We start from the raw sequence: 19,517 nt of genomic DNA, 5'->3' as shown, positions 1-19,517 counted from the left end.
AACACTCCCCAACAGCATCTTAATCTTAATGGTAGCACATGCGTCGGGCAAATGCTGTACAGTGGGATCTGAAACTGTTCAAGGACAATGCAGTTTGGATCAGGACATTATTCTGTCTTCAGCTTAATTTTGCATTGAAACTTGCCATTGTTGCCTCCATTTCCAATTTATTACATTACTTCCCATGGACACGGTCACCGTGGACGTTCTTCTCAAGACTTACCAGATCACGTTAAGCATTTTATTACAAGAATTATGTTTCTCCATTCCACTCTATCCAAAGTCAAGTCTTCTATTATTGAAAGTGAGTTTATATCTGCAAAGAAGTGAAGCCAAAGAAGAAGATAAATAAGTAAGGAAAGAGTGCAGTTACAATGGCAATTATTAGGAGTTCTTTCGTTTTGTTTCTCTTTGTTTTAATATGTAAGCTGGACGTTAACCCACAATGTCAAAATTGCATCGCAACAGGTCTGAGCTCTAAAATTTTGGTGTTGCCACCCCATAGATTTCACCAACTAAGCTATTTAGCTCCTCCGTGGGAGATCATTGATTAGGAAGATAAACTGGTCTTCAATAACATGTTATTTAAATAAAAATAAATAAAATTTAACTTTCAAAATATGATTTTTATTTATTTATTTAGGAAAGACAATATGATTTTATTGGAGGTTCTTTAATAATCAATCCAAAATTAAAAAATAATAATTTAATCTCAAATCTCAACTGAATCTAAATTGATGACCAACTTAGAGGTATACAGAAAGATTATATTAATATTCTTCATACCTAGAATGGAAGATAACAAACGAGAAATATTATATGGTCAATGGGATTTAATTATTCTGCAACTAAACTTATTACACATTTTTAATTTTTTGTTTAGTAAATGTAAGACTCAATGAAATTGAATCAAGAACCGACCAAGTTTTCGATGAAGTCATCAGTTAGGTTATTAAACTTTTTAGGTTTACCAAATCTAGATACTTTTGTTCCCCTGTTGTCCACTCATACATGCCAAGAATGTGAACCTTTAAAACAATATTTCTCCCATAGTTGAGTTTAGTCCCATATTGGACACTCATTGCCTTGTCTCTCTCCTTATAAGCTATTGGGCCTCTTCACTCATAGGCAATTGGTTTTGAGTTAGACCCCTAAACTTATCATGGTATCATTGTGGGCATTTCTCTCCTCCACATCATCTAGTTCATATCTCCACTTGCCTTGGCCCAATTCGGCCACACGTGTAGGGGTTTGTTGAGTTTAGTCCCACATCATCATACACTCATTGTCTTGTCTCTCTCCTTATAAGCTCCTGGGCCTCTCAAGTCATTTCCAATTGGTTTTGGGTTGGACCCCCAATTTATCACATCCCTTTGACCCACAGATTGCACAGTAAATGTTCACTAAGTCACACACTGATGCTATGATTCAGATTTAGAATAAATAAATTAGGTCCACTGAGGATGATGAACCTCATACTCAAACAAAAAAAAAAATTTTGTAATCCAATTGAATATACTAGTGGAGTTTGGTGACCATATATTGGCTTTATCTTCAATTAAAGATCAAAAAGTATTAGTTTCTTTCAATGAAATTATAACTTCTTCACCAATTCAATTTCCATTTCTTTAACTCCACAAGGCTTACCCTTCCTCTTCATCAAATGACAATCCCTGAATCAAAATTTTTAAGGAGAACACTAAGAGGTGTTGTCTTTGTTGCATCAAAGGGAAGGAGAAAACCAATAGATTGGAGCCAGAGTCAACGTCGACACACTTTCTATCAAGAAGAAACTGCTGATAAAGAAAGAAAAGAGAACGAAGAACATCTAGTAGAACAACAACTCAATTCTACAATACCACCAACATCAGATTGGGTGATTGAAATCAAAGAGAAGCTTGATCAAATCACTCCATGTGAAGGATCGAGTTCTTGGCTTGACCAATGTATCTTTAGAGTTCCTATGGTTCTCTTTGAAATCGAGCCCAAGGCTTACACACCCCGAATGGTTTCCATAGGCCCTTATCATAGAGGCAACACAAGTCTTAACGACATGGAAAAGCATAAGTGGAGGCTTCTACGGCATGTCATGGAACGCACTGGACATAGCTTGGAGCTCTACCTAGAGGTCATGTCAGAACTAGAAGAGAAGACACGACGATGTTATGCAAATCTCAAGAACGATATCGATCATCGAGAATTTGTAGAAATGATGTTACTTGATGGTTGTTTTATACTTGAATTGCTTAGCGTCTCAGTGAAGGGGTTCATATATTGTGGTTACTCATGGGGTGATCCTATCTTTACTTCCCGTGGAGTCTTGCCATGTATACAAAGGGATTTGTTGATGCTCGAGAACCAACTTCCCTTATTCGTACTTGATCGGTTATTTGCTTTTACTTGCGAGCTACATGAAACTGATTCGGTGAGTAAGATCGCTCTTCAATTCTTTGATTCAGTCATTCCCGGATGCCAGAATCCACAATATAGGGAAACAAATTCTAATGCGCCAGGACTACATTTTCTCCATCTTGTTCGGCAGAGTCTCATCCCCTCATCCAAGGACACATTCGGGTGTGTTCTGATTAAGCACAACTATCAGCCCCAGCTAATGATGCATTGTGTCACTAAGTTAAGGGATTCAGGAGTGAAATTCCGAAAGAAGAACTCAGATAAATTCATGGATATCGTATTCAAGAAAGGTACTCTTCACATTCCTCCCCTAATAATCCATGACTCAACCAAGGCCATCTTCCTTAACCTCATGGCTTTCGAGCAACGCTACCCACATTGTAGTAACCATGTCAGCTCGTACATGAGTTTCATGGATGGGCTAATTAATACTCCGCGAGACGTGGGGTATCTTCGTTACCAAGGGATTATAAACCATGGGCTGGGGAGCGAAGACGAGGTGGCCCGTCTCTTCAACAGCATTTGTAGGGAAATTGCATTCGACATCAATGATTGTTATCTTTCTGGAGTTTCGGCTGACGTTAATAAATACTTTGATCGAAAATGGCATACTTGGCGAGCAAGCTTGAAGCATGACTACTTTAGCAACCCTTGGGCCATTGTTTCTCTTCTGGCAGCAATCTTTCTCATTGGGCTCACTTTAGCACAGACATTTTATACCATAGTTTCTTACTATGCTCCTCCATCTTAATACAACTTTGACTTGTCAAACTTATACCACAATTAATATATTTTGAGGATTTTAGTTCTTGTTTATCATCTCTATATATAAGATGTTGGCAAATTTGTGATACAAGTTGAGTGATTGAATGGTCCAATGTTTATTGTATATGGTACCATGGGTATCAATGGAAGTATCCAATTATCCTATACTCAAATCAGAATAAGAATCAATTATCCCAGTTTCGGGACTACAAATTTCAAAACTGGAGCCGGAACATCTAGAAATCAAAACTGTTTAAATCTAATAGATTTTGTATGTTATTTGTGTAAGCAAACCTAAGGGGACCTAGAATTGATAGTACCTGAACCTAACATATAATACAAAATCTCTTCCAAAATAGCTTATTCTTTCATCATTTGTTTGTCTCCCATGCCCCTATTATGCCCTTTGTTTTGTAATTACCCCCATGAAACCATTCATTCTATAATGGCCTAGTGTAGTAAGGACCCATTTCCCAATCGGCGTTGTGCCACTTGACTATGCAATTGGTTTGGTGGGTTTGGTGCAAATCTCTGGGCTTCAAGATGAAGATGAGTTGTCTTGACATCTCTACTGAGACAATTCCCATATCCGAGCTATCTTGTTCATGAGCTAAATTTTTAACCTAATTTTTTAATATAATTAGAGTTCACCTTGGTCGGTGAGGGTCGGGCTAAACGGGTTTCCCTCAGGATTAGTCTCTTGGCTGAGCTCTCTGCTCTATGGGGGTGGAGTGCTTGACCGGCACACTAAACAAACCCTCTACCTTTAGTGTAGAGTGCTCGACCTAGGGTTGCAACTTGGGCGGATCAAACTCAAATCCGATGGGATCATTGAATTTGATGAGATATTTATTGCCCATTAAAGGAGGCCTCACCATTGTGTTTTATTATATAGATTTTTTTTTCTTTTACATTCCACTTATGTTTATATAAAGCCCTTGTCATTGTTAAATTTTATAATTTTATTGAAGAGTGAACCAACCCCACTTGGGTTGGGTTTGAGTTGAGCATTTTATGCTTGAGGTCAGGTTGAGCACAGGACTGGATTGGTGTTTGTCAAGTGTGTGTTTCTCCAACCCCACCCAACTTGCAACCCTAACCCGAGTGGCACATAGGATGATCCCTCCCTTGGGGATGGATAGAGTTCTTAGATTGGGGTGATTGCAAATAAGCCCATACATATCTCAGGGTAGTCCTCAACCATGAATCTCAATGTAGTGATCAAAAGGTGGATTAAGTCTTCTTGAATTTTTTACTCTATTTTAGTTGTTACTAATTAAAAAAATTTCTTACACTTTTCCTTGTTTTTTAAAATATGATTGCTTCATTTTGATGGGTGTAATTTCATTAATATGAAAGTTAAATATGGCAAGGCAATGATTTATGTTTATTTTTAGAGTCGCCCTGAAGTAACATTAAAATTGACATCAATTCTCACATTGCTGATGTGGAGGTACACAAATAGCCATAGATGCTTGTCACTCGTATTTTGATGAAAAACTTCTATGGTTCCATATATACATTCACATCAGTAATGTGAGAATTGATGTCAATTTTAATATTACTTCAGAATTTTCCTTAGTATTGGTCACAAATTCACAATTACAAGTTCGTTTAGACATACCTGTCTATGTTTCTGTGAATATTTGAGATACAACTCCCTTGACTTTGGTCTATCCAAATAGACTAAGGAAAATAATTTAAATGTCCTCATCTCAACCAAATTCAGTCATTTATATTCTCATGGGCAAATAATTTACCTCTATCATCGACCTTGGGATTTTTTTTCTACTCCAATTTTAAACCTCAAGAATAAGATCGGTTTTTCAAAGAAGTAGAAGACGATCAAATTATTTTCGAAAAATCAACGGTTTTCAAGAAGAGATTAAGGTGAGAATGAAATGGATGAATTGAAGATGATGAAAGATTTTCGAGAGAAAAAATCTCTAGTGTTTAATTAGAGGATAAGGGCATTTAAGTCATTTTAATTAGTTTATAACATTAGACTCAAATCATGGGAATGTTTTTGTTTTTTGATAAATCAGATCATGGGAATGTCATCAGTTATGCCTAATTTCTTTAGAAAATTTAAAGAGTCGTTCTAAACCGACTTCGTTGAACACTGCGCTGACGTGGTAGTATATTAAAAACCATTGTTTTTTTCCTCGAGATACTAAGAAAAAAAATCAATGGTTTTTTTTATACTGCCACGTCGGTGCAGTATTCAGCAAAGTCAGTTCAGTTCGAATTCCATTCTTAATCATCTGAATTATCTAACATACTCAGAGGGGTGCTAGTTCTTAACCTGCGCACATACCTGCAGAAGAAGAAACCGTATCGAGGTAGAAGAGAGAGAGAGAGAGAGGGGGGGGGGGAGAGAGGAGAGAGAGACAATAAGGACTATTGAACAAAAACACAGGAGTAGTGTTGGTGTGGGTGTAGTGGAATAATAAGAAAGATGGAGAAGATTATTAGGCGTCTTCTTTGCCCTCATCCATCTCCTCATCATGACCCAACCCTACACCCAACTTTCTCCTACACCCAACTACACCAGAGAGACAAACCCAAACCCAAACTCAAACTCAAACTCTCTCTCTCCTTTAACCCTAACCCTAACCCTAACCCTACATTTAACTCTAACCCAATAAAAACCCAACCCCCTACTCTCTCTCTCTCTCTCTCTTCCTTACTTTCTTCTGACTTTTTCGATTCTCTCAACGCTGAGCTAGGGTTTGCAAATCCCTCGTTATTACCGATCAGGTAACGCCTCTCTCTCTCTCTCTCCTCTCTGTCTCTGCCATTTGGGGCGAGGTTGGACTCGACTTTGTTTCCTTTATGTGTTGCTGTTGAGGTTATCTCTATGTGGGTATCTTGATTTGTTTAGTTTTTTTGGTTTTTGTGAGGTATTTGTATGTGGGTATCTTGATTTTATTTCTTTTATGTGGTTTTTACAGGATATCTGTTTGTGATTAGCAAGATTTTTTATTTTTTATTTATTTGTGATGATCGTTGAATGTGGTTTTGGGTTCTTCGCATCTGTCTTTGATCTGGGTTTCTGTTCTCTTTATATGAGTTGACGTGGGTTTGGTTTATATTCATGTTTTGGGTTGATGTGTATTTGGATTATTTATCATGAAATCTTTATTTCTTTGATTTTTCGTGGTTTATCTGTCTAAGCTTTTCAGTTTCTTTGTTTTTTCATCTGGGATTCTTTTATTTTCGATGTGTTTATGTTACCATAATTTAGTTGTTTCCTCACAATTAACTTGATCTTTCTGATATTTGTATCTCTTAATCGATTTCTTCTCTATCAGGGTGTTCTAACTTACTTACATTCCTGGAATGATCTTTGCTAACGTATTTTACTTTTGCATTACCTTCAATTGTCTTTCTTTTAATCAGGATTGCGGGTTTTGCTTTTCCCAGTCCTCGTATTTCCTTGTTTGTTTTATGTTCTCCATGTGAACTTGAGAATGTTTCTTGGCAATTTTTGTGTGAATGTTGTTGTTATATTCTGCTTTCCCTTAGTCCGTTATCTTCTTTGTTTTTATTTTATTTTATTCAATATAGATAATTACTGGATCCATTATTCTTTTGTTTAGGATTCTGGAATCCTCAACTTCAGTGAGGTTTCTCCGTCATCTTCAAAAGATCAGCCACACCACTGGTCCTGTGGTGTAAGTTCAGTTTTTTCCCATAATGGAAGGTTTTGGACATTCTAGATTTGAAAATTTAGGTGTTATGGTGAGGAGGCAGAGAAGTAACACATCCCGGCGGCCTCGATCTGTTTCACAACAATTTCCTGACAGTCGTGACATCTCATCACTGTCGTCCACTCCGCCTTCGGATAATCTGAGCAAGGTCTCCAGCGATGAGAACACTGGTTATGAAACCAGTTTACTGAAGAAAGAGATCGATCTGAACCAATGTGCTCTCGGGGTTTCATCTGTTCACCAAGGTGAAGGTGAAACTGCCCCTAAAAAGATTAGGAGAGATGGAACATTTGGAGAATATGACGGGTTTTATGGAAACCGTGGTTCAAGAGGCAGTAATGATGGGCAAAGTGGGTCAGATTTCAAACGATGCAGCGAAGGTGTCCTTGCCCCGGCAAATTGGAAAAGCACGAGCAAAGGCAAGGAAGTCTTTGAACTGCAATCAAGAAAGCCTGATAGCCATATGGGCAGCGGAAGTAATGGAGAAATCCAGAGTTCGGTTCATTTGGGTGGCGTGGGAAATGAGAATAAGCTTAGAAAAGTCAAGCTCAAAGTTGGGGGTGTTACTCATACAATACATGCAAACTCCAAGTCAGATGGGTCGTCTTCCTTGAAATTTTCTCGCTCTTCTGATGCTCCTCGGCCACGACAGAGACTGATTCTTCAGGTACTTCCCTATTGCTTAATGTCAACTATTGAAATGGAGGGTCATGAACCGTTCCCATACTAGTATAATTGGAGGAGAAAGGGGGGGGGGGGGGGGGAATCTTTTTACTCCAGTTCCAAAAAAAAAAGAAATTACATTATTTTGTTAGTAGGTTTATAGCCTAATTGTATCTAATATAATTGGGGGTCATGAACTGGTCCCATACTAATGTAATTGGGGGGAAATCTCTTGACTTCAGTTATAAAAAATAAAAATAAAAATATTATATTATATTATATTATTTTGTTAGTAGGTCTATAGCCTAATAGTATCTAGTGGGTGGATATGCAGTTGTGTCCAAAGAATGCAGTGTATGGACGCCAAGGAATTCTATCATCAAAATTAATTGAATTAGAATGTTGCCAATTTGCTAAACGAACTTCTTTCTTTCGAATCTCGGTCGATAGTTTCAGTACTCAGAACCCTTCAACATATGCAAGAAAGTACATTTTCATAAAGTGCGAATAGTTGAGATCGGATGTTGAGATGGTTCAGTATGTAACACTACAATTAGAAATGGGTATATTCAAGGAAATTTAGGAATTATAAAATAAGGCAAAATTATTTGAAATGAAAAGTTGTTCAAGGGGTGTTTCATTTTAAGTCAACAGCCTGTCATATAAATTCTTGGGTTTCTTTATTTCTTGTGCAAAGTCAACAATGAACTTTCTTGTTTATATAGGATAGAGTTTGTAATATTAGTGAGTTGTGAGCAATATTAGGCCTTTGGATTCTTATTTTTTTTATTATAAATATTTTCAAGTTTTGTATTTGGCAAATGCCGGGTGGTCATCTTGACCTCCTTTTCTTTTTAATAAATTTTTTTACCTGTAAAAAAAAAGAAGTCTAATAACAACACCAGCAAATAGAACTTTGGTGCAAGTTGAGGGATTTAAAAGGGTGAAAGACCGAAAATGACATTGATCGACCAAAGATGACATGCTATGGGCTTAGACCCATAGCTTAGTTGGTTTGACACATTGCAAAACAACTTTGAGGTAGTGGATTCAAGTCTTGCTTATGTATAAAAAAAATGACATTGATGACGAAAGTAAGAAAATATATGAAGAAACATGCTTTGACTGAAGATATGGTTGGTGCAAGAGTTAACTAAAGAAAATAGGGCTTGTTACTGATCCCAATAATTGGGTTATGTCGTAAAAGACAAGGCTAGAAATTATCTATGCCGAACTCATTAATTAGACATCTCGGGCAATTGAGCTTTTTTATGCCAGTTATATGGAAGATTCCCTGCAGTATTAATACCCACAAGACTATCAGATTAATTGTCTTTGCTTATTAAAACAAAATTGTATTAATTTTCTTTATGAAACTTTCGTTGAAAATAAGCTGTAAAATCCTATAAAGAAATTTGTATTGAACAGGCCACTCTGTTGCAGGACACTTCGGATGATGATGGCTCTCCTCCAAGAAAGGACAGTAGCTTGCAAGGAGTCCCATGGAAGGATTTCTCTGGAGGGGGTTTTAGTCTCAGGAAGGAGGATTCTTCAAGAAACAGGATACCTGAAGATAGTGTCACTGGGAAACAAACAGACAAGTCTGAGCCAGTTCGTAAGAGTAGACGAGTCCCCAAGCGACGTGTCTTAGATGGAGCATTTGATGATGGTGATGAAGATGAGGAGATCAAATATCTTGAGAGACTGAAAACTTCCAAGACGACTGCAGATTATGCCGCTGAGTGCGATGACAATGAGGAAGAAGGAAGCAAGAAACGACTTCGGATTTCGAGGGTTATAAACAGTAGGCCAGTTGATGGTCAGTATGATGAAGATAAGGAGTATGGTTCGTCAAAGTTGGGTAGAGATGGTAAGAAGAAGTCGAGATCAGTATCTGTGGATACAGATTATATGGAAGAGGAAGAACCAACATCAGATGGGGGGCCCGAAGGTAGGAGGAAGACACAGCTAGTAGGTAAGAAGGAACTGTCTCTTACAACACGTCAACGGGCCCTTCAGTCCGGCAAAGACATCTCTTCGACGGGTCTTAGTTCAAGTCTAATTGAGTTCCCAAATGGTTTGCCGCCTGCCCCTTCAAGAAGTAAGCATTTTGTTCTTTCTATTTACTTTCTTCAGTTAATATTTAAATAAGATTGTCGAAAATTTTATTAAATTCCTCCATTCTTTTGTTGGCTGGTTGTTCGATGTGGCAGAGCAAAAGGAGAAGCTTTCTGAAGTGGAGCTGCAACTGAAGAAAGCCGAAGCTGCTCAAAGACGTAGAATGCAAGTGGAGAAGGCCGCTCGGGAGTCTGAGGTCTGCCCTTCATTTTATGTTCTCTTTTTCGTTTTCTTTTTCAAAGATGAATCGTCCATTTTATTGTATCTTTTTGAAGGGAAACATGCTTACTTAGTTTGAATCTTGTAGGCGGAGGCAATCAGGAAAATACTTGGTCAGGACTCCAGTAGGAAGAAGCGGGAGGACAAGATGAAGAAGAGACGTGATGAGATAGCACAGGTACAGAGAATTGCACTAAAATTGACTCTCATTTTTATCATATTTGATTACCCCTTGTTTAGTTTTGAGATTTAATGCTTTTGTACACAGGAGAAGGCTGCCAGCGCTTTGACACTTGCATCGAATACTGTCAGATGGGTCATGGGTCCAAGTGGGACGGTGGTTATATTCCCCAAAGAAATGGGCCTGCCAAGTATATTTGACCCCAAACCGTGCAGGTTGGCATCCCTATCTTCTTCGAGATTCAAGTTTGATTGTTATCTTGGCTACCCACATTTATAGTTATTCTATTTCTTGTTTTGCTGATGGTTGACAACTGGTTCTTGGTTTGTATTTTCAGTTATCCTCCTCCGCGTGAGAAATGTGCTGGTCCTTCATGCACCAACACATACAAATACCGTGATTCGAAGTCAAAGCTCCCACTATGCAGTCTTCAGTGCTATAGAGCAATAAATGAGCAGAAGCAGCCTGTATCAATCTGCTGATGTTTCGGACGACCTTGACTTAGCAGCATTAGCTTTTGTCAACCTGTGCTCATATTCTTCCAATGTTTTGTAATTACTATTGAGTAGTGGAGGATGATTTCTGCAAATCTGAGGCAGAGAGCTTTACTTAAGCTCAGATTATCATTTGACGTGAGATACTGCTTAAAGATGCATAAATACAATTTTTTTTTTTCTGGTGAAAGTTGTACGTTGCCTAGGTCTTTATTTTGAAAAAACAGATATGAAGATTCGAACAGTTAGATTGTAGACAAATGATGGAAGACAATATCTATAAACAGCCCTAACAAATCGTAAGCTTTCTGGCAGAAAAGAATTATAAATATCCCTAACAAATTTAGGGCTATGGAATTGTCCTACGGACCAAGGGCTTCATCTTGAGCTTCCCAGAAGTTTTCCATTGATTACCACCAACTCTTTGCTAACTAGTACTATTAGGCTCCACAAACCATATTCTGTTAAATTTTGAATAGAACAGAGTCTGAAAGCTACACAATATAATTCAAATTGAACCCCAAAACCAAATGCATGTGACACGATCTTTCAAGTCCATTGACACTAAATACTAGGCCTTCATGGATTCGTAACTTAGAAAACCAGCGACATCAATGTTTCTTAAGTACTTTGTTGAAAACCATGAGCAGTCACCAAAGAAAATAAAATAAAAATAAAGCTAGATTTACATGATTCGGCTAGATTGCTTATAGACCTTCAGTTTTGGTGAATTTCGTCTCCTATTCACAAAACACTGGAATAATGATCCAGGAAAAAATAAATTGTAAATGGATGTGTTTGATCCTTTTTCTATTACCCTTATATGTGAGTAATAAATCTTTTGCAAATATATTTATTACTCAACAAATTTACTTAATTGCAATTTTGAAATTATTTTTTGCCTAAGATGAAGACAAGAAAAGTGTAGAATGAGTTCTGTTTTAGGTGCTGTTTGTTAAACTGAAAAAAATAAGTGCTGAATAGCATTAAGCGCTGAAACTTATAAGCGCTGAATTTAAGTGCTAAAAAAGTTGTTTGTTTAGATGCTGAATCATGTTTGTTACACATTGCTGAAACTGATAAATTGTCTTTGTTACCCTTACAATCATATTATACATTGTTTGCATGTTTTAAATGCTTATTTATTATCAAACACAATAAAATATATTATTTCTTATAAAATTAAAATACAATTTATTTTTAAATAATAAATAATACTCAAATCTTCAATTTATAAATAATAATTTCTATTTATAAAAGCCCACAAATTTCAAATTAAAAATAATAATGTCATACAAGTCACCAAAATTTGAAATCAACTTTAAAAAGAACTTAATTTTTTATGAATAATTTTCGATGGAAATGAAGGATGTGTAATTATTAAAGCACCCTATGAATTAATAAGGGCAACCCACACTATAGCCATTTTTTATTTTGTTTTATATGGATTAAAATTTTTGGAATGACCAAATTTTTTGTGAGGATAATTTATATGGTCTAGAGATCATCCTCACCAAAAATCAGTTTATTTTGAAACTTCTAACTCGTTAAAAATAGTTTTCAAAAAAAAAAAAAAATGGACAATTTACAGTTCTTGAACTTGTTTTGATAGGGTTAAAAGTTTCAAGATGTGCTGATTTTTTGTGAGAATGATCTCCTCATTGTAGAGATCATCCTCACCAAAAATCAACTCATTCCAAAATTTTTAACCCATATAAGACAAAATAATTTAGCTATGGTGTGGGTTTATTAATTTGTGGGGTGTCTATATACTTATCCATGGGATATAAGAGGTAATATCCTTTTAAGAATAAGGGCATAGTTGTCCATGCTCAAAAAAACAAAGGGCATACTTGTCCGTGTTGAAAAAGCGAAGTGCTTACCGCTTCAGCACTTTTTTTCAGCATCAAAATAGTGCTGAATTTTTTTCACTTATTTTCAGCAATAAGCACGAGTAAACAAACGCGCTATTTTGACAAAAGTGCTGAATTTAATTTTTTTCAGCAATAAGCACTGAAAAATAGCGCAAACAAACACCACCTTAGTTTCGATTTCTTATTTTAGGGAGGTAGTTGCAAATAATGTAAAATTATAAGTGAAACAATGAGCACACTCTAATTTATGTCGCGACCGTTGATTCTCTGATTAATCTGACGGCTATGTTGATTTGTGGATATATAAGTCACTTTATGTGTCTGTGATCCTGACCCTATATATATATCACAAAAGAAATGATGTAAGTATCCTTAAGAAAATATTACATATTTACCCTTTTGATAATCCTAAAGAATTTGGTCCAGGGCGTGCTGTCACTTGCACCCCCACAGCTCAGTGGGCTTGGCATCCACGTAGTACCCCCAATAGAATACAAGGCACATGCACAACGTAGATGATGATTAATATTAGTCTCCTCAGAGGTCACCCCACACATGTTCCCGTGCCAACCAGTCCTAATTAATAACTACTTTTCGTCATTTCTAAGGATAGCAAAACTCAGTCTTATGTGCACCTCCCTCCCTTCTTACTAATGTTCCCAAAATTGGTCCAATTGATGGCTGGCTTGATTGTTACATTATTCAATAACTTGTAGGCTCCACCAGCGACTATATAAATGCATAATAGCAATATGCAAACGTAAGGAGTGATGTAAGGGGCACTAGTTTTGGTTTCTTAGGTTAACATGATTCCTGAACCATAGATACTTAATACTACTACTGCAACTATTTACTTAGCTTACATGAATTCATGTTCTACCATTTACCATAATGTGGTCATATCAACTCATTTGTGAGTCGTGATCCCAGACTCCAGAGTGGTGTTCCATTCCAATAACAACATATAGTGCCTATGTGGCATGCTGATGGCTTAGTTAGGAACCTTGTGGCACGTTTTCATCGGACATTAATTATATCGGGCTATATGCAAAATAGAAAATGGCTTGGTTAGGAGCCTAATGTGTTTTAAACTCCAACCAAAATGTGCCACATAGACACTGTTGACTTGGTTAGGAACCCAATGTGTTTTAAACTCCAATCAAAGTGTTCAAAATGTGCCCAGTAGGCATTGTTCTTATTCTTAATGAATGTGACACCTTACTTGATCCCGATTCAAAATTGAATGTTTCCCAAGCATAAACGTGTTACGTCGAGATTTGTGAAAAATGGTTTGGAATACAAGAAAGAATCTATGAAGATTCTTCCTCCCAAGGACACATGATGAGATATCGAGCCTAAACCCTATAAACGGGACCTTGATAGTGTGCCAATTGGGAGTGCCATGTTAACATGTAACTAGCTGAGAGATTATTAGGAAGTGATAACCATGATTGCTTAAGATCAAGAGGAGCATTTAGGGCGAGATTGTGATGAAAAAGAAATAAGAGAAGAAACTTCCTAAAAGACGAGTGTGAAATGATGAGTATGATCTGCTTAATTTTGAGGTTCCCATAAATAATTAGGAGTAAATCTGACTTAAGCATTGAAGCTTGTTTGACAGTTAAGCTGGGAGCGGATCCTTTGTAGTATATTTTCCTTGAAGTTCCCTGTAATGGAGTTCAACGGTTGAGAGCACGCCGCATGCAAGAGACATCAAAATCCCACCATTGTAATTTGGGAGTTGCACTGACCATTCACTTTCAATGCCTTCAATTAGGTTTAAGTTATTATTTTTTAAATCTGATCTAAGTCATGATCATAACATGATCGATGTGTTAGTTTATATTTTTCAACATGGATTCTTCACTATTTCAAGTGTACTACAGAAAAAATGTACTATAGAGGATCCCCCTCTCTCCCCATTAAGCTTTTATTTTAGAGTCGTGCTGGAGTGACCTCAAGATAGTTCCTCATATCGCACATCGTGATGTGAAAGTGTGTAGGAACCATAGATGCTTTTGACTCCAATCTCGATGAAAAGCATTTATGGAAAGCATCCATGGCTCCTATACACTTTCACTTTCACGTGAAGATGTGCGATAAGAGGTATAATCAAGAGGTCACTTCAGCATTATTCTTTATTTTAACCAAGAATTAGGCTTTAAATCTAATAATAAGGGCATATATATTTCAATGTTTCACCAACTCAATGGGTATTTTAGCCATTGTATCCAGAAGAGGGGTATCTGAGATAGATTTCAATTGACTGTGGGGGTGTCTGTGGAATCACAAGCAAAGCAATTTCCCCACCAAAGAATATTTGTTGGTTTGGCATTTTGTGGAAGCTATCTTTTTACTACCAAAAAGTTCACCAGCTTTTTAGTAGAAAGAGATATCCAGTAATTGGAATCTCCCCAATCAAAGAGAACTGCCAAAAGAGCACAACAACTCTTTCCACCAAATCACACCCAAAAAACAAAGCCTTCATCATCACAACCACTCAAAACCCTCCACCTTCAGACCCTTTTGAGGATTTATGGGTTTCACATTTGTCAAGATCATTCAATCCAAATGTCACAAATACCCTATAACCAATCTCAAATTGTCATTATGTACCTACCCAAGAAAGGGGAAAAAAACCATAAATTACAAGTGGGTATATCATCTAGAACTACAATTTACTAATACTATCTCAAAAGAGATGAACAATGATCCTTCCATCAAAGCCTTATCCCAAAAATTTGGGGTTGGCTGAAGGAATCCTGATCTTTTGTTTCATCAAAGAAATTGCTGCTTATAAAGCTTGTAAAAGATGAAGAGATGGGTAGCTCCTCAAGTTCATCAAAGAAGTCATTTTCTTCAGATTTGGGTGTAGAGAAGGTCATGAGAGTGGGATAAGAGATTGGTTCTTCATCAAACAGGAGGTTTAATGAGTCATGGGTTTCCTCTAGAGTTATGTTTAAAGGTTTGATTGGTGATTGGAAGTAGTGTAGATGATCTTCAGTGAGTTTTTCTTCTGCACTAGTGATGATAGATTGTTGTTGTTGTTGTTGTTTTGGGGTGGTGGGCAGTTCATCAGTGGGTTGGGTTTCAAAGTCTTGTTCTTGATTTAGACTGTTGGGATGGATGTGATCAGGGTCTTGATGGTTATGACTTGAGGAGTAAGTGATGATGAGCACTGAAGCATCTGTTCTGCATCTCTCAACTTGCTTTTTTGCTGAACAACCTTTTGATGTGCTACATCTATAATAGCCCCTGTGAAGATCATTAGAGAGAGAAGACAATGAGATTACTTGATATGGGTATTTAAAATTGTTTGTCAATATTTGATAACTTCTCTCTTAGGTCTATATATATAATAGAAGGAAAAAAAGAAAAGCAAGAAGAATTGAACACCATAACAGATCATATGTAGGGGTTTGGTAGTTATACTTTGACTCACAGAAAAAATGACAAAATTATTGAAAATAAAACAAAATTTTCATGTTTTTTTTTTTTCCTTCTAGAAACCCTTTAATCAAGTAAGAAAATGAAGATTTGGGTGTTCTTCTATGAGAAGAATGAGCCATATACATTGAAGTGATGGATCTTGGGGAAGAGATCCACTAAACAAAATAAAAAATTTCAAGAAGGAGAAGGTACCTTGGATAAGGGGATCCTTTGATGGGTTTTTGTCCATATTTTCTCCAAGACCAGATATCAGAAGGTGGCCCTTCATTCTTCTGTCTACCACTGCTTGTTTCAATCCTTACTGTCACCACTGTCTTCTGATACACTTTTCTATTGTACCACATGATCATAAATTACAAAAAAATTAGCAAAAAAAAAAAAAAAGTTATCTCCAAGTTCAAATGCCTCCCATGTATTAAAATAAATAAATAAATATATAGAAGAAGAGGAAAAAGATTTAAACAAAAGGATCATTCTTCAAAACCAACTTCATAAAAAAGGAAAAAAAAAAGAAGAAGAAGAAGAAAAGAAACTTAAACCCACCTTCCTTTGGAGGCTTGATTTTCCATATTGGTTTCTTTTGAAGGCTTTGGGTCAGCTTTTTCAGAGGAAGAACCTCCTATTCTTGATCTCTTATGATGGGTTTCTTTTATGCCTATGTTTCTTTGTGACTTGCTTTCTTTTACATCATTGTCTTCTTTCATGGCTTTTTTTTTTTTGTTTATAAGTTGCTGTTGCTGTGCTTTTCTTCTTCTTCTTCTTCTTCTTATATGTCTTAAAAGCTGATCTTAGTTATGGAAGTTAATGAAAGATGGAGTTGCAGTTGCAGAGAATCAGACTAGGAAGTAATGAAGAGGAGGGAATGGGGAGGACACAACACAAGAGATAAGAGAGCCCAACTTGCTCTCTCTCTCTCCCTTTCACTCTCTTTAAATAAATGCAAAGTGATAAACATATCTCCTACACAACTGTTTTTTATTTAAAAAGCAATAAATATGAATTTCATCCACAATCCCCCTACCCAACACCTCCACCTAACCCATCTCTCTCTCTCTCTCTCTCTCTCTCTCTCTCTGAAAAAAAAACATTTTGATAAAAATAAAGAGAACTGCTGGTGGCACAACTTTTACTTCTTACACCCCAATTAAAAATAAAGAAAAGTGATTCTTGCTGAAACGTGGACAACTTAAATCCAAATTCTGATTTGAGTGCATTATTTATTTTAATTTCCAAAACATGCATTTCATATGAATTCATCATTGTTGTAATCAATGAATTCATTGGTATATCTACAAATTCGTAGATATTAAAATTGACAATCTCACAAGTTCGTAGGTTAAAAAAATGACGAATGTATGTTTTGAGAATTAAAACGAATAATATACCAAACTTGAAATTTTTTTCATATTCAATGCATGAAAAAGAAAATAAGTGATTGACTAATCCTTTTTTTATATTTTTGATTTAGGAATTTATATGAGTTTAATCATAACCTTCTAATGTTTGAACAGTCTGTCTTAATTCTTAATTCGAGAAATAATTTAAGAAGTTGGACTGTAATAAGTAAAATTGGGGCGCCAATAGCAGCTCTCAAAATAAAAGGGACTCCAATCAGATTCCATTCTTTGCACTACCGGCTTTGGTGGGCTATTACGTGCCACAGGCGTATGTTATATTATTAATATATTAGCAACTTAAACTGACAAGGTGCATGTTAGAAGAACCACCAATCAAACAGATCCAACGGTAGCTGACAGTCTCTCAGATATGCTAGACTTAAAATAACACCAGCCGAACTATTCAGAATCCATATATTATTAGTCAATTGGACATTTAGTGTCCAACGACGTTGGATTGTAGAATTTTTATTATCCCACTATTCATCAAAAGTTCCCTAACGTGACTAGCGGAACATGTAGTGCTATTAACTTGATTGCGACGTGTCATTCAGCGTCCTTCATGCGGAATGGGCACACACTTGTTTTTATGAAAATTACTTAATGCACCCTCATAAAGGGTTTTCTTACTAAAAAGCCTCCTAATTTTTGCATAGTAACTTAGATATTCCAATTATGTAAAATTTCAAAACTAAATGCCTTAAAATAATAAAATACCTTATTAATATGAGTCGTGGTGGAGTGACCTCAGCTGGGGACACATGGGGGGGACACCTTGACGTGGTGGTAAGTGCATGTTTGTAGATGCATTTTACTCATATCTCGGAGAAAATGCATTTATGGGCATGTGTGTACCACCAGGTCAAGATCTCTCCCGTGTGTCCCCCACTAAAGTCATTCTAACATTAATTTGTCAATATATATATATATAAATTTACCTGTCCACGATTGTCTCTTTTAACTTACCAAAGATTTCATAAGTAACTTCATGCCTATGATCCATATTATTCACAAAACTCAAAATGACCAATAATCAACATATTAATTATTTTTTGAGTTTTAAAATGAAATATTTGACTTAAACATATTAAGAGATTAGACATTAGAAGCAACTCCTTTGTAGTACTTTTTCTCTGTAGTTCTTTGTAATAAATTTGAATGGTTGAAGGAGCGCCATTTCATGTATAGATGCACAAATCCAATCGTAAAAATACTAAAGTTCAGGGATTGTCCATTTTCAAAACTTGGATCAGACTTAAAAAATCATTTTTTTTTTAAATCCAATCTCCACCATGATCCTCACATGCTCGAGCTGTTGATTTTTCTTTTAAACTTTTAATTGTGTAGTATTTAAAATTAACTACAGGAAAGATTACTATTTGCTATCGACGTTGTTGCATCCATTAAATCACAAATGTTTCTCCCACCCAAACACTTGGCACGTATGTAAAAAAAAGTATATCTCCCTGTAGTATATGATTATCACTCTACACTTAATATGATAAGGTTGGACAATAATACATTAATGTGTATCAACACCTCCACGTCCACGTTATAGCTAATATGGTACGATACCTAGCTATAATACTTAAATGGTGTGGGATCTACCACACTTGTATTATTGATTTCATGTTAGACTTATTTAAATTCCTAGTTCAAATTTCCTTTTCTTTTATTAATCTTTGGTTAATTTCCACGCCAATAACTAGCGAAGGTTTTCTCGTTTATCTCAAAAGAATGAGAGAAAGTTGAGACAATGTAAATACAGAATTCAGGGATGTGAGCTACGGCAAACTCTTCTTAGAATCCATACGAAATTATTTTACGTGATTTAGACCTATATTATTTGGTTCAATAATTTGCTCAATAAGACTTTGAATACATGGTTTATCAAAATCCAATTTGTAAGGATAGGCGGAGATAATTTGTTTCTTTGTCAGTTTGATTTGTTAATTCGTAGGAGGATTATTATTGGAACAGTCCCCCTAGCCGTACTAAGGGTCCTTGGCATCTAAAAACATGATCCGATGCTTCAGGGTTGTACATGATGAAATTATATGAATTTTGAAGAAAAAAAAAAGTTATTTTTCACCGTTTGAATTTCATTTTTAAGTTTGGGGGTTCTGTGGAAGTTCGTTAGCGTCCATTTTCAAAATCTTGGATCTAGTTAAGAAGAAATTATTTTTATTTTTTTTTTTATCTAAAATTTTTCGATGAAATTTAGAGGGCTG

At 36.1% G+C, this 19,517-nt stretch overlaps 3 protein-coding genes across 5 annotated transcripts; 2 read left to right on the top strand and 1 right to left on the bottom strand.

Annotated features, from left to right (window-relative positions):
- Window positions 1-1,404: 1,404 nt before the first annotated feature.
- Window positions 1,405-3,390, top strand: LOC147383541 (UPF0481 protein At3g47200-like). Its single transcript, XM_086428675.1, has 2 exons — window positions 1,405-2,425; window positions 2,543-3,390. Exons 1-2 carry the CDS (start codon window positions 1,664-1,666, stop codon window positions 3,161-3,163), a joined length of 1,383 nt encoding a protein of 460 aa, XP_086284801.1. The 5' UTR covers window positions 1,405-1,663; the 3' UTR covers window positions 3,164-3,390.
- Window positions 3,391-5,466: 2,076 nt separating this feature from the next.
- Window positions 5,467-10,746, top strand: LOC147383540 (uncharacterized). Of its 3 annotated transcripts, none has more exons than XM_086428329.1 (7): window positions 5,467-5,937; window positions 6,780-7,557; window positions 8,982-9,654; window positions 9,767-9,867; window positions 9,979-10,068; window positions 10,159-10,286; window positions 10,409-10,746. In XM_086428329.1, exons 2-7 carry the CDS (start codon window positions 6,877-6,879, stop codon window positions 10,551-10,553), a joined length of 1,818 nt encoding a protein of 605 aa, XP_086284455.1. In that variant the 5' UTR covers window positions 5,467-5,937; window positions 6,780-6,876; the 3' UTR covers window positions 10,554-10,746. The 3 variants fall into 3 exon arrangements, with proteins under 3 accessions (XP_086284455.1, XP_086284457.1, XP_086284456.1); XM_086428331.1 differs by having other exon boundaries at window positions 5,469-5,937; window positions 8,997-9,654; XM_086428330.1 differs by lacking the exon at window positions 5,467-5,937 and adding an exon at window positions 6,016-6,039.
- A 4,254-nt stretch (window positions 10,747-15,000) lies between these two features.
- Window positions 15,001-16,868, bottom strand: LOC147383539 (WRKY transcription factor 22-like). Its single transcript, XM_086429454.1, has 3 exons — window positions 16,433-16,868; window positions 16,082-16,219; window positions 15,001-15,694 (listed from the first exon to the last, which is right to left on the bottom strand). Exons 1-3 carry the CDS (start codon window positions 16,591-16,593, stop codon window positions 15,160-15,162), a joined length of 834 nt encoding a protein of 277 aa, XP_086285580.1. The 5' UTR covers window positions 16,594-16,868; the 3' UTR covers window positions 15,001-15,159.
- Between the last annotated feature and the right edge of the window lie 2,649 nt (window positions 16,869-19,517).

The sequence above is a fragment of the Akebia trifoliata genome, chromosome 16 (assembly GCF_017979445.1).
Source record: "Akebia trifoliata isolate Shusen 1 chromosome 16, ASM1797944v1, whole genome shotgun sequence".
In the NCBI taxonomy this organism is placed as follows: Eukaryota; Viridiplantae; Streptophyta; class Magnoliopsida; order Ranunculales; family Lardizabalaceae; genus Akebia; species Akebia trifoliata.
Note: the sequence above shows the minus strand (reverse complement) of the source record. Positions and strands in the feature narration are given on the sequence as shown.

Coding starts and splice junctions, on each gene's coding strand:
- LOC147383541 (XM_086428675.1), top strand. CDS start 1,664: ATGACAATCCCTGAATCAAAATTTTTAAGGAGAACACTAAGAGGTGTT. Junction 2,426..2,542: donor AGCTACATGAAACTGATTCG/GTGAGTAAGATC, acceptor CTTGTTCGGCAG/AGTCTCATCCCCTCATCCAA.
- LOC147383540 (XM_086428329.1), top strand. CDS start 6,877: ATGGAAGGTTTTGGACATTCTAGATTTGAAAATTTAGGTGTTATGGTG. Junction 9,868..9,978: donor AGGCCGCTCGGGAGTCTGAG/GTCTGCCCTTCA, acceptor TGAATCTTGTAG/GCGGAGGCAATCAGGAAAAT. Junction 10,069..10,158: donor GACGTGATGAGATAGCACAG/GTACAGAGAATT, acceptor TTTTGTACACAG/GAGAAGGCTGCCAGCGCTTT.
- LOC147383539 (XM_086429454.1), bottom strand. CDS start 16,593: ATGAAAGAAGACAATGATGTAAAAGAAAGCAAGTCACAAAGAAACATA. Junction 16,220..16,432: donor AATCAAGCCTCCAAAGGAAG/GTGGGTTTAAGT, acceptor GTGGTACAATAG/AAAAGTGTATCAGAAGACAG. Junction 15,695..16,081: donor AAAGGATCCCCTTATCCAAG/GTACCTTCTCCT, acceptor TGATCTTCACAG/GGGCTATTATAGATGTAGCA.